Below are 12,685 nucleotides of genomic sequence, written 5' to 3' on the forward strand. Positions count from 1 at the left end.
TCATTGTTGCCACTAAAGGAAAAAAATTAAGTAATAAATAATCGAATTCTCAGGCACGAAAATATTAATATGGAGCCGCAGAAGCAGAATTTGAATTTGATTCTGATTTTAATTGCAAAAGAAAGAAATTATTGATCAAGTTGTTCGAATTTAAATTTTAAAAACCAAAAATAAATGCAAATCCGGTAAAGAGAAACTTCGCGCTGTAAAGACATGCACACTGAGTCCGGGACAAAAATTTCAAGGACATCCATAAATTTTATCAAATTTGCTGTGTTTTCAGTTCAGCTCGTCGACTGATAAGGTGATGAATTACTAAAATTAGAACTAAAATTCGTCCTTTGGTTACTGCAATTGCACGTACAACTTGATTTTAAGCAATACAACTTTCAACACGTACTATACAGTCGTTCCTGTTATTCAAATAAACTTCAATCATGTTCGGGTACAGCAAATTGAAGCTCCTCGGTAATTTAGGCAGGAAGGAGGTGATATTTCAGTGTATTCGGCAGGTATAACAATTCTACGATAATTTTCCTGTAGTTAAGATGTCAGATAATCAAATTAATCGTTCCTTATCCCGAATATCTGGTTTTAAAATCCGGATTTGTTCACTTGCACGATTTAGCTACACTTCTATAATAACATTCCTTTCTGGGTGTTCATTGCGTCGATTAACTTTATGCAGAGAATTACTATTGAATATAAGGCAAATGAGTATTCGAGCATGTTTCTGTTGTGTTTCAGGAAACAACACTTTCTCATGAAGTGGTCTCCCATGAGCTAATTAAGCATCCTCAACATAAGAAACAGGTGAGTACTATTGGTGGAAGGTGAAGCTAGGAAGAATGATGTGTAATCGGTCAAATGGGTTACTAACGTGCGTTGAACACGTTCATAGGTGTTTAACTTCATTCCGATAGATTTGAAGCACTGAAATTTGCAACAAAAAAAAAGTTGTTGGCAGCTCCAAACTCCAAAGTGGCCTAAAACCATTTCAGTAGATTGAGCATGTTTTAATTACGATATAAAGTGAATTTTAGCTTTGCAACTTTGTTGAAATTTCAAGTACAGGGTGCTTAGAAATATCGTGAACCCCTAACAAAGATTTCTGCTGAATATTTCGGTTGGTCACAGTGAATGATAATAATGATAGCACATGATTGGTTGTTAGACTGAGATGATAACATTCCACCAATCATATGCATCTATTTCACGTTGACAACCTACATTTTTAATAAAAAACTTTCTTTGGGGTTCACGATATTTCTGGGCACCCTGTACCTATCAAAAATCTGCTGGAAGCTCCAGACCTGCTCACAACAACGGTTCGAATCGAAACTGTTCTCATTCAATTCGGAGGTTCGAAAATAGGGTGCATACCAAATTTTAGCTTTCTAGGTATACTTGGTTAAATTTTGATTTTTGATTTTGAGGTCAACTTGGTCAAATTTTGATTTTTCATTTTTAGGTCAACTTGGTCAAATTTTTATTTTTTTATTTTACATTTTAGTCCAAATTTGACTTTTAAAAATTGAAAAAATTCCACAAAATATCCAACTTAGTTAATGTCTTGCAATACGAAAATACTAATACCTACCTGTTTTTATTTTAAAGGCTGTATTACCCAAAGCCCGTTATGGTGGTCGACATGCGGTTACAATGTTACCAGGAGGTGGCATTGGCCCCGAACTCATGAGCTATGTGAAAGAAGTTTTCAAGTAAGACCATTCTAATTTCATTTAAAAACTACTCCGAATTTCCATTACTACTTCGACTGATTCTTTTCAAAGATACGGCGGTGTACCTGTTGATTTTGAAATCGTCCAAATTGACCCTACTAGCGATAGCAACGAAGATTTAGAATACGCCATTACATCTATTAGAAGAAACGGTGTAGCGATCAAAGGTTTTATATTATATTTTATTACGATTTTCTTTCATTTCTACTGCTAGATTCTTACAATAATTCCACCTTGTGATAGGCAACATTGAAACGAAAAGTTTGGATACCGGAGTAATCTCTCGTAACGTTGCCATTCGAAACGAACTCGACTTATACGTCAACGTGGTTCACTGCAAATCGTATTCTGGAATAGATGGCCGTCAAAAAGGCATAGATATCGTAATAGTGCGACAGAATACCGAAGGCGAATACGCCATGTTGGAACACGAAGTATACCTACACCTCTATTTGCGCAACCTAAAGCGAATTCGTAACCTAATTAACGATATTTTATAGAGCGCTCAAGGTATCGTAGAATCGATGAAAGTTATCACTGCCCAAAATTCGGAACGAGTTGCTCGATATGCTTTTGAATTCGCTAGACAGAATGGTCGCAAGAAGGTTACAACTGTTCACAAAGCCAACATCATGTAAGTTTCCATCTCCTGACTCAGTTGAACTTTAAAAATTTCAATTTCCATATCTACTTAATTTTTCATTTTTATAATTATTTATTTTTCAAGGAAACTATCGGATGGCTTATTCTTAGAGGTATCCCGCGAAGTAGCCAAAGATTATCCAGAAATTCAACACAACGATATGATTATCGATAACACTTGCATGCAGCTTGTATCAAACCCTCGCCAATTCGACGTCATGGTTATGCCTAATTTATACGGTTCTATTGTTTCCAATGTGATTTGTGGTTTAATCGGAGGTGCTGGATTATTATCTGGTCGTAATTACGGAGATTACGTAAGTACCAACATAGAAAATTTCTATTACCGGAGGAAATATTTTTAAAATAAATCTTCATCCGCAGTACGCAGTTTTCGAACCTGGTACCAGAAATACAGGAACTGCCATTGCTGGTAAAAATATAGCTAATCCTGTCGCAATGCTGAGTGCTTCGGTCGATATGTTATACCATTTAGGATTGAGAAGTTACGCTGAGACAATTCAAATGGCCATTGAAAAAACCATGAACGAGGATTTACTTCATACTTCAGGTAATACTAATTTCATTTTATTTGTACATCGATACCTGTACAGTGTACCTTTATAATGGAGTGGATTTCTTTCCAACAGACCTGAAAGGAAGCGCTACCAGTCTCGATGTTGTCCAGAACATCATCAAACATGTTCAAACCTTATCTGCCAATTGGTAAGTTAAAACATGTCACGAAATCATTGAATGATAGTACGTTCGGATGGGGTTTTTGATATGGAAAAATTTTCTTATTTCAATCTACAACTTGAGTGTCTCTTTAAAGTAAAAAAATATTCATTATTGGTACTTTGATTACAGTGTTCATCTTTAGGATCTGTAAGTACTAAGTTGTCTTTAATCCTTCGAGTAGGCAAATAGGTCTTAGTTGCTTAGCTTAGGTCTTCCTTCCCCCCGTAGAGTTGATTTTTATTTTGGAATTTGGACTTGATACGAATAGAATACGAGTTCCAAAATACACGTTGCTTTTATAATTTTACAGAACTGTCGCGATTTTACGATGCTGATTGCGAATTACGGTTCAGTATCGAGTAAGTACTTATGTATACCCCGAGTGCTGTGTACTAATCTCAGTGATGTGCTGCTTTGAAGCATTTGCTAGCATTATTTATCCGTATCTGTTTAACAATTCACTGATCATGCTTGGCAGTAGTAGATGCGGTGATAGATTACCTAATGTAGCCTAATTGTGAGCGTGCAATTATAATAGAGATTTCAAGTTCAATTTTTCGATTCAACTTTTCCCTCTTCTCTTTATTTACATATGTAGAAGTCAAAATTCCATTTCCGAAAACTAGAATCTTTCTTTATTTTGCATGTTCACGAATGATGGTGTGTAGTTTTGTGTTCGAGTAAAAAGTAGTTCGTGAACTAACCTATACCAATTAATATAATTTTATCACTTCTTATTACTGCACCTCACGTTAGTCGAGAATGTTTCACTTTCAAAGCTAAAGTTCTTTAATTATTGTAAGGTGAAGTACCCAAATATGACCATCTATCCTAAAATCGTATTTGTTGAGTAAAAAAAAAAATTTTCTAAACGAAATTTCGACAGAAAATTTTGATTTATTTTTCAAAAGTAAGGTGTTCAAAAAATGCAAGATTCTCTTTACTTTCGATTAATATGATTTTTGAAGCCAGTAAGTATGATAAAAAAATCCTAATGTGTTCACATTTGGGCACTTTACCTTATACAGGATTAAAAACTCACATTTGATAAGTATCGAGTGAAACAATTTCGATTTCGATATTTCACAAGTTTCGTAAGACACTCGGGGAGAATAAATGCACTCGTCAATCATGCATTGTCTATGTGATTATTTCGAATCGATTGGAGTACGTGTTTCAGTCTTATTCCATCACTAATCGAACTATTTTGATGTTTCAGCCCGAAAAAGAACGCATCCATGGGTTACACGACCAACGTTGTTCATCATCCTTACGTCAAGTTCCCATATCGTGTTACTCTGTAGTTATTTCATCGTTTCGCTTACAATTCAATTTTCTATTTACGTTTACCCTAGTTTTAACAGTATTTAAAATATATTTCAAAAATAAAAAAAAAAGTAATAAAAATACGATACTAGTCACGAAGAATTATGCGCGAGTACCAGAAAAACTCATCTTACATGCGTCGTTTGTATAAAATTCTCATTTTAACGGATATTTTGTTGAAGTTTTCGTTTTAAACAATAATTATTATTAGGTATCGTGTAAAAAATTGTATTCAAATTAAATACACATTACATCTATATTGATTGTTTATAAAATTATCATACGATAACTAAGCTCTTAGTTTATTCGTTGTCTTCTGATTTCAGTAAAATTTGATCACATCAGCTCGATTTTTGATAGAAAAATTATACAAATTATGGAAAGACATTCAATATTATAAGTACACGCCGAAATTCGATCATTTCTCTTGTACGAAGAATAATACAATGCTATTCTTATTATATTTTCTAAACGATACAAAAGTACAAAAAAAAAATCAAAAATCACTCGAGTCCAAAGTCTTCCATCTCTTGTCATAAACTATATAGTTATCGGATGGTGTTCTATTGTTGATTTTAAACAAAAACAAAAAACAAATAATAAAGCTGTATACAATTCACATACGTACAAGATTGTTTATCTGTACAATTATTTACATAAAAATGATACTAATGTCTTTTTTAAATAGGTACTCGAAGAAATGAATAGCTAATAGGAGGGTACAATTATTTGGTAAATTGTAACTTTGGTCGCGAATTAAATTACTAAAAGGCTAAAGTATGTTGATACGACGTTACTAATCCTTTTTTCGGAGTTGAATTAGAAAAAAAAATGTAAGAATTCACTCCCGGAATGTTCCAGTGACATAATAATTAATTTAAAAAGTAAATTTTGTATTACAACCATGACATGGAATTTTTTGAAAATTCATGTTTTAATTTTCATGCTTTTTCGTCAGTTAGGTCAACTTTAGAGCTCTTTCTGCTACGAAAATTGAAAAACATGATAATTTTATAAATTATCGTGCTTCTAAGCTCCATTATTGGATTCTACCCAGAAAGGCACCATAACCCCTAGAATTAAGAAATTAAATTTCGATGTTATTGAAACTGATATTTTTAAAAAATCAAATAATTTTTCAATAACAAAACATAAAAGTAAGTAACCAACAACCAATGTTTAAAAAGATGAATTTTCACGTTTATATTCCTCGATGAAATTATAATGTCATGAAATAACTACCTACAGCAATATTCGATTCCACGACTAATTTTCATTTTTCTAATTCTTCTGACGATGTGAATTATTCACAAACATCAGTAAAACACAGACGCGTTAGAAAAAAGGAAAAGCAAACAACCTGAGATTAACCAGGGTTGCTAACAAAATTTCTCGGAAGAAATGCAGTACTTTTGCAGTACTTTTTGCAGTACTTTTTGCAGTACCTTGTTTTTTTAATCCAGCTTACACCGACCCCCCCCCCCCCCAAAAAAAATCTTTTTGAAACAGTTGGAATTAAGCAGTAATTTTTTAGTTTACATGGAAAAACTTGTTAATTTCAGTTTGTTTTCAGTTTTCAGTATTCAGTTTCAGCTTTCATATCTTGAGGTTCCAAAATTTTTTTTAAAAAGAATTCCATTTTTTCAGGAGTTTTCAAACACTAATTTGCTACTTGGCAGCAAAAACTTGAAATTTCAAACGCTAAAATTATGAAGAAATCCGAATAAGTTGAATTTTATAATTTGTAATAAGGGTATATATTCATAGCCTATCATGACTGAAAAAAAATCGTTTTCATTTTTCAATTTTTAGAGGCCTTAAACATAAAAACTTTATCATTTTGAAAAAAAATAAAATAATAACCATAAAAGTAAACAAGTTGAAAATTCCTGTTTTGATAAATGAAAGAACACGGTTTTTTATAGGAAGAGATTGATTTTTTTTGGCTTAAAAATTTCAGAATTTGAACAATTTTTTTTAATAAATTTCAGTTCCAAAAAAGAAAAGCAAAAAAAGCCCGAACGAAGTAAGGGCATAAGCTCTCAAAATTTTCGTATTTCGAGCAATAAAAAAAAATTTTTTTCATGTGAGGAGTTTATTTTTGTTTCAAACATCTTTTTGAGTTTGAATGATGGATTTTTAGAAAGTTTGATTTTGTAAAAAAAAAAAACCAATAGACCTAGAAATTCAGAAAAAGAGAAACCGCATTCGTCAGCCCGAGCGAAGCGAGGGCGAAAAATTCTTAAAATGTACTATTCAAGTCTCACAAAAGTTGGTAATTAAACCTCTTTATTAAGACTAAAAATTTTCAAAATTTATTGACATTGACGAGTCCCAACACGATCAGCACATTTGGGCAAATTTGCTGACTTTTTATAATTTGACAACTTTGGGTAGGTGGTCCGTTGGAAAAATTAAAAGGTATACATAGATGAAAACTGACCAAACATAATGTGATTTTTATGAGTTTTTTTAAAATTGAGAAATATGAAAAGAAAACCAAAATATTGCCCGAGCAAAGTGAGGGCGAAAAAAAATTTTGTGGAATTTTGTTTGAAAAATAGTGGTTTTTAACCATTTTAAGCACAATTTTCACCAAAAACTGAAATGAGTTTGAGAAAAAATGCAGTACTTTTCAGGCAAAATGCAGTACTTTACAGTACTTGCAGTACCGAGGATTTCAATGCAGTACTTTTACAGTACTTGCAGTACCTGCAGTACCTGTTAGACACCCTGGATTAACCATACGACGAAATTATTCGACTTGAAGATATTTTCAAACGCGAATTTGGTACCAGTCCAATTAAATACGTCACGTAGAAAAAAATTACGATCATAACCGAATTACTTACATTTAAAATAAAATCTACTACGTAATTAAACAAATATAAATATTGAAATTCATCCACCTTTTTGTCTTCATCGTCAAGATGAGTATTTACGTTTACGAACGAGAAAAAACGCACCTGAAAATTTGTTCATTGAGAAAAAAAAATCTTGAAAAAATAATCTCCAGATTACCAGACTTAATCGGATTTATAAATGTACCGATCACAGCCCCTTCCAGCAAAGACTGCTGAAAATTCGCCATTAACCGAATCAGCTGATTTATACAACCTCGATTGCAACTTACTACGCGAGGAGAAAATTAATAAATAAATATGGTTTTGTCTCATTATATACAATCTTATATACTCACTCATGTAATAAAGATTTATGTTATCATTGTGATTGTTAAACCAGTTTTTCGAGTCGATAATTACATACTGATGGGGAAGGGGGGAAAGAGTAGTAATTATCTACATATTTATATAGGCATAAACCAGTTAACAACGATAGGAAAAAGTGAATTTTTTTGTAAGCTGGATAGAGCGACATACGTCGACGATTTTCAAATTTCTTCTTCTCCTTCATTGGAATCGGAATTCAAAAATTCAACGTGCGTGAATGGAAAATGACCTACTTTACCGTTGAGTTCGCCTTCCCATTGACCGTTGATATTTGTTTTAGTTACTTTTATTATGTCACCTACATCCAGTTTTAAAGCGGTCTTATCGTATGCGTTTGGTACGCGCGGTTGTTTCACTCGAGCAAACGCTGGTAATTTTTTCTGTTAAATAAAACAAAAACGTTGATATGAAAATAATGACTAATATTGGGATAAATTTATACAATGGAATCGAATTATCAAATTTACCTGAAGAGTGGTTTTTTTGGTAGTATTTTCTGATACAGGAATAACTGGTGCTGTTTGGATGGTAGTTTCTCTTAGTTCGGCTACTTGCATTGGACCTTCGTACTGGAAATAAAAATAACACGATATCATACCATATGAACATATCGCGTGTCAGTGTATCGAGACAGAATATGATGAATGAAACTCGATATTTACTCTTTGTACGTAAGGAACTGGAATAGATCCTGTTTTTCCTTGACTATTTTTAGCTGTCCACCATTGTTCTTCGTCTTTGGACACAATGGTCAGTACGTCACCTTTCCTGAAGGGTAAATCATCCGGATCCTTTTAAAAAATGAACACCGAAACAGTTAATGAGGAAATTATACGAAAAATTGTGTAAATTTCATATGCAAATAGTGACTTACATTGCCATTAAAATCATACTTAGCGATTACTGTTTGCGATGTTCTTAGAGCTGGTCTAATTAACGGAGTTGTATTTAAATAATGTAATTTATAAAATTTGATCAACGAAGGAAGATCGTCGAAGAACTGATCTCCGATGCGGTACCTGATCTGGTTATCTTTAGGTACTCTATTTATGATGTAATGACTAACTTTACAATCTTCTCTGTAAAATAATCGTCGATAAGTGAAATATAGATTCGACCGATGGTCTATTTTGCGAGTGGGAATGCTTACTTGACACATAGAACGTAATCACCGCGAATGCTAGAACTATCTCTGACTAGGAACACTCCGCCTTCTCTTTCATTATTTAATATATCCGTTGCTTCGTCTCTGGACATTGCGCCAACGTACCAACTGTAAAAGACACAGTTTGAGAGGCTGATATTATACTAAAAACGAAGGGAGTAGCTCCATTTTGTTACCTTGATCTATCCTCCGGATTAAACGTTTCGTTCATTTTGACGAGCTTTATCACAAGCACGAGTATATAGACAGTTTCAGGAACACGCACAGACTCATGAATTCGTTGTATTTACGTCAGATTTGACGCAAACACGGACTGATTTAACCATTGTATATAAGATGACTTGAGTAAGCCATTTCTTCGAGCTTCAATCCTGCAACCAATTTCGAGTTGTTTACTGGAATAAATTCGTGGACATAACTTTGCAGAAAAAGATAATAAATTAAAGAATTACTCACAATTTAATCGATAGCTATGAATAATGCGGCGATAGCGTTCGTTCGTGTGTATCTAATGATAATATCACTAATAGAGGATTTTTGACCTGTCAATTTTGATAAAAAATTTATACTCAGAAACTTGCGTAGATTATACTTCACAGAGATCACTTTTTTGTAAGATGAGTAATAAGAGAATCGATACAATTGAATAACTACGCTAGAAAAAAATTAAGAAAACAGGAAAACACCCAAAATAAGTGGAAATTGCTTCAAATTCTTGTTGACTTTCGCAAATGAAAAAAATTTGGCGTATGCGATGCGATGGCAATCAATTGAATCAGATCACCGCGTGGGAAGCAACACTGCAAGAATTTTCTCTTAGAGGATGAAAATCGGAAAAATGATTATTAGCTACTGAAGGTTTTCACCAGATGAAACTCCTTTATAAAAATTTGAAAGTTAGAAACTTGCATTTTTACGCAAAAATATGCCCAAAATAAAATTAGAAAACTTCTAAATTTTGAAAATGAAAAATTGTACTGTACGAACTTGGTAAAATAAAAGAGAAAAGAATCCTGTTTTGGCAACATTTTTCTGAAATTCCGCAGCGCCACCTATCAGGAAAAAATAAAGCTGCGTTGTGTTATCAAAATTGTGAATTTTCTTATCTACAACTTCGTCTTCTTTCACTACTTTCACTCCAAATTCACAAATTCCCAGCTCAAGAAAAATTGTATTTAGGAACAAAAAAATGATGTAAAGTTCCATTTACCTCGAACTTCAGAGCTTAGTTATTCCCACCAGTTTTTTCCACTTTCAAAGTTCTGTTTGTGAATTATGCTCAAAAGAAACAGGTGTTTCTTGGATATCATTTTAATGTAAACCAGTGTTCAAGCTTCCTGAATATTCTACCTAAATGGGTTCGAGTGGCTCAAAACTAGTGAAAAAAATTTTCGGACCCTCCAGTAACACCAAAGAATCTCGCAGAAGGCCGAGTTTCTCGTCAGCACTGAGCGAAGAAGATTTCGATGGCATGGAGAATGTCGTTGCCAGGATACCTCCTTCGTTGGGATCTTCGCTAGTTATGTACAGACAAGGGTACATAGTTTTTAAAATCTTTACAATACTACCTACGTAAACTCTCCTTCAGTATCTTTTAGCTTCAATTTACCCATACGCAAATAATTTCCATATAGATGAATATTAAAATTATCTACTTGTCTGCTGTATTACGTCACACAATAAAATTAAACGCAAATTCCGAAATTGATGATAATTTTATTCCAGGTCAATGTTTTTCGACGAAGATGGCGATTTAGCTCACGAATTTTATGTTGAAGTCAAAGAGGGTAGAAAATCAAAAATGAAAAGAGTATATGAGAATTTAAGACCACAGGTACGTCGCGTCGTGCTTTTAATATTCTTTAGTTTAGAAATTCACGATGACGAGTTTGTTATCTATGTAATTGTTTTGTTAACAGGGCAAAGTTCGTCTGCCCTTTCCAAGGCTCAGTAATGACTGTCCAGTGATTCTTTACGCTTTGTAAAACGCTCGTATTCTGGAAGAAAATGTTCACTTACATGGTTTATTCTTTCCTTCCCGAAGTATAAGAATGTAGGCATTGTAGAACTTTTGTAGGTCGATATCTTATGTAAAGTTAACGTTATAAAATTGTTCCTATTGCTATACTTAGAAGATATTTCGAACAGTATTACGTTTCAAAAATGTATTAATTTCGAAGAATGATTGATCGCTTGCTTACCTATGTACGTACAATTGTACAAGTATAGGTACTTATTGAATTTGTTTTCACATCGAAGACGCATCTTTTTTCTTTTCGAAATATGTTCCTCATATATAAGTGTTAGTGATTTTGATACAGAAAATTAATCAAAACCACATCAGTGATTTTATACAATACGAAAATTACCTCAAAATCACACCACAAGCGCAATTTTGTTTTGTATTTTTTTTTTTTTTTTTTAACTAAGCACTTGTATGAATTGTTAATTTTTTAATTTATTTTAAGTATTTTTCAACGTAGCATTGAGGATGTATCATCGAACAAAACATGATCATCTACTTCATTTTATAACGTGTACTAACAAACCTGAAGCGACAAAATATGTCAGTGAAATATTGACCATAATTGAACATTTGCTTCCTACGATTTTCATTTGTCCCAAGTTCTGTTTGACCAAATAGTCTTTATGATGTTTGTGCAATGTATTTAGTTCGTTGAGTAGTATAAAATGTCAGCATTTATGTATTTTTAAGTTTGTTCTAATAAATTGTTTTTTTATTATTATTATCAAATATTTTTTTTTTGATGGAACTCGAAGTGTAAAAAAAGTATCAGCTAAGTACCTACTCTTTCTGAAGAGCGGTAGTCAGGTGTGGTAAGAATTTTACCTAGTTATTGTGAAATAATTGTAATAATTTCCTCATTATTATCACGCTTTTTTTTTTCATCAAAAGATAACTTGAGCAGCGAAATACTCGTCCTAAAAAACATTAAATTTCTGAAATAAACCAACTCATACTATATGAAAATATATTGTTCAATAATGTAAAGGTACAACTTACAGATTTAAAATTAGAAAAAAAAATAATAATAACAAAAACATGTTTCAAATGGCCCGGGATTTACATTTTGGAGCTGCCAAACGGGTATTACACTTTTTTAAAAGCAAATAAAATACTATTCACAATTCATTAAACGTAATACTGTAAAAAAAAAAATTCACTACAACATCTATCAACTAAGAACTTGACTAAAAACAACAACAATAACAAAACACGTGTTGAGGGGACAACCATCAAGATGATTTTCACTCTTCACAATGGCGCAAGAAATAGAAATTATACTCCAAGTATGAAACCCCCAACTTCTCTGATGAAGCTTCGCAGATATCCTGAAAATAAATTTTCTCTGTTATTTCATCTTCTTCGACAAAAAATAACTGCGATGAGTTGGAGTTCTCGAATTATGAAATAATTCATAAATACAAAATGGGAATTTTTTTGAGTAACTAAACATATTTCAAGAATTATTTCAAAATTTGAGGACTCTGGAAATTTTACCTATCTCATCGAGAACACTTCCTCAAAATCACATTTATGGACTACTCACCAAATTCGAAGAATTATCGGTGTATACACGATACTTTTCCAACAGCACCAGTGAATTGGATATATCTACGTGGAAGTAAGCGTCGGTGCGGGAGAAATTTTTCATTGTTTCGTTAGGCACTTTAGGACCATCTTGTTCGCTTTTCATCCAATATACGTCCAGATTTTTAGCCGGACATTCTACATTGGCTGTTTTCGGTACATTCAAACAACGTGTCACTTTTTGATACTTGGATACTTTTGAAAATCTGTAAACATTCAAAAAAAG

At 32.8% G+C, this 12,685-nt stretch overlaps 4 protein-coding genes across 11 annotated transcripts in view; 2 read left to right on the forward strand and 2 right to left on the reverse strand.

Annotated features, from left to right (window-relative positions):
• Window positions 1-268: 268 nt before the first annotated feature.
• Idh3g (Isocitrate dehydrogenase (NAD(+)) 3 non-catalytic subunit gamma) lies at window positions 269-4,710 on the forward strand. Of its 3 annotated transcripts, none has more exons than XM_065361768.1 (11): window positions 269-512; window positions 748-813; window positions 1,618-1,721; window positions 1,794-1,909; window positions 1,986-2,176; window positions 2,243-2,376; window positions 2,470-2,701; window positions 2,769-2,955; window positions 3,035-3,110; window positions 3,255-3,272; window positions 4,345-4,710. In XM_065361768.1, the coding sequence occupies exons 1-10, from the start codon at window positions 438-440 to the stop codon at window positions 3,265-3,267; spliced, it is 1,194 nt and encodes a 397-aa protein (XP_065217840.1). In that variant the 5' UTR covers window positions 269-437; the 3' UTR covers window positions 3,268-3,272; window positions 4,345-4,710. The 3 variants fall into 3 exon arrangements, with proteins under 3 accessions (XP_065217840.1, XP_065217839.1, XP_065217841.1); XM_065361769.1 differs by lacking the exon at window positions 3,255-3,272 and adding an exon at window positions 3,436-3,484 and having other exon boundaries at window positions 270-512; XM_065361767.1 differs by lacking the exon at window positions 3,255-3,272.
• Crk (Crk proto-oncogene, adaptor protein) lies at window positions 4,664-9,596 on the reverse strand. 2 transcript variants are annotated; one of them, XM_065361771.1, is made up of 7 exons: window positions 9,303-9,596; window positions 9,023-9,217; window positions 8,832-8,954; window positions 8,556-8,760; window positions 8,344-8,472; window positions 8,149-8,250; window positions 4,664-8,061 (listed from the first exon to the last, which is right to left on the reverse strand). In XM_065361771.1, exons 2-7 carry the CDS (start codon window positions 9,055-9,057, stop codon window positions 7,843-7,845), a joined length of 813 nt encoding a protein of 270 aa, XP_065217843.1. In that variant the 5' UTR covers window positions 9,058-9,217; window positions 9,303-9,596; the 3' UTR covers window positions 4,664-7,842. The 2 variants fall into 2 exon arrangements, with proteins under 2 accessions (XP_065217843.1, XP_065217844.1); XM_065361772.1 differs by having other exon boundaries at window positions 9,023-9,241.
• A 333-nt stretch (window positions 9,597-9,929) lies between these two features.
• On the forward strand, window positions 9,930-11,601 carry LOC135843763 (tumor suppressor candidate 2-like). Its single transcript, XM_065361774.1, has 3 exons — window positions 9,930-10,382; window positions 10,572-10,680; window positions 10,766-11,601. Exons 1-3 carry the CDS (start codon window positions 10,201-10,203, stop codon window positions 10,829-10,831), a joined length of 357 nt encoding a protein of 118 aa, XP_065217846.1. The 5' UTR covers window positions 9,930-10,200; the 3' UTR covers window positions 10,832-11,601.
• A 224-nt stretch (window positions 11,602-11,825) lies between these two features.
• Window positions 11,826-12,685, reverse strand: part of LOC135843754 (myelin regulatory factor-like protein) — a 38,665-nt gene continuing 37,805 nt past the window's right edge. For all 5 annotated transcript variants that reach the window (XM_065361759.1, XM_065361758.1, XM_065361755.1 and 2 more), the window contains exons 22-23: window positions 12,419-12,665; window positions 11,826-12,200 (exon numbers count right to left, since the gene is read on the reverse strand). In XM_065361759.1, the coding sequence (XP_065217831.1) occupies window positions 12,117-12,200; window positions 12,419-12,665 (331 nt within the window). In that variant the 3' untranslated portion in view covers window positions 11,826-12,116. The remainder of the gene's footprint in view (window positions 12,201-12,418; window positions 12,666-12,685) is intronic.

The sequence above is a fragment of the Planococcus citri genome, chromosome 4 (assembly GCF_950023065.1).
Source record: "Planococcus citri chromosome 4, ihPlaCitr1.1, whole genome shotgun sequence".
Taxonomy (NCBI): Eukaryota; Metazoa; Arthropoda; class Insecta; order Hemiptera; family Pseudococcidae; genus Planococcus; species Planococcus citri.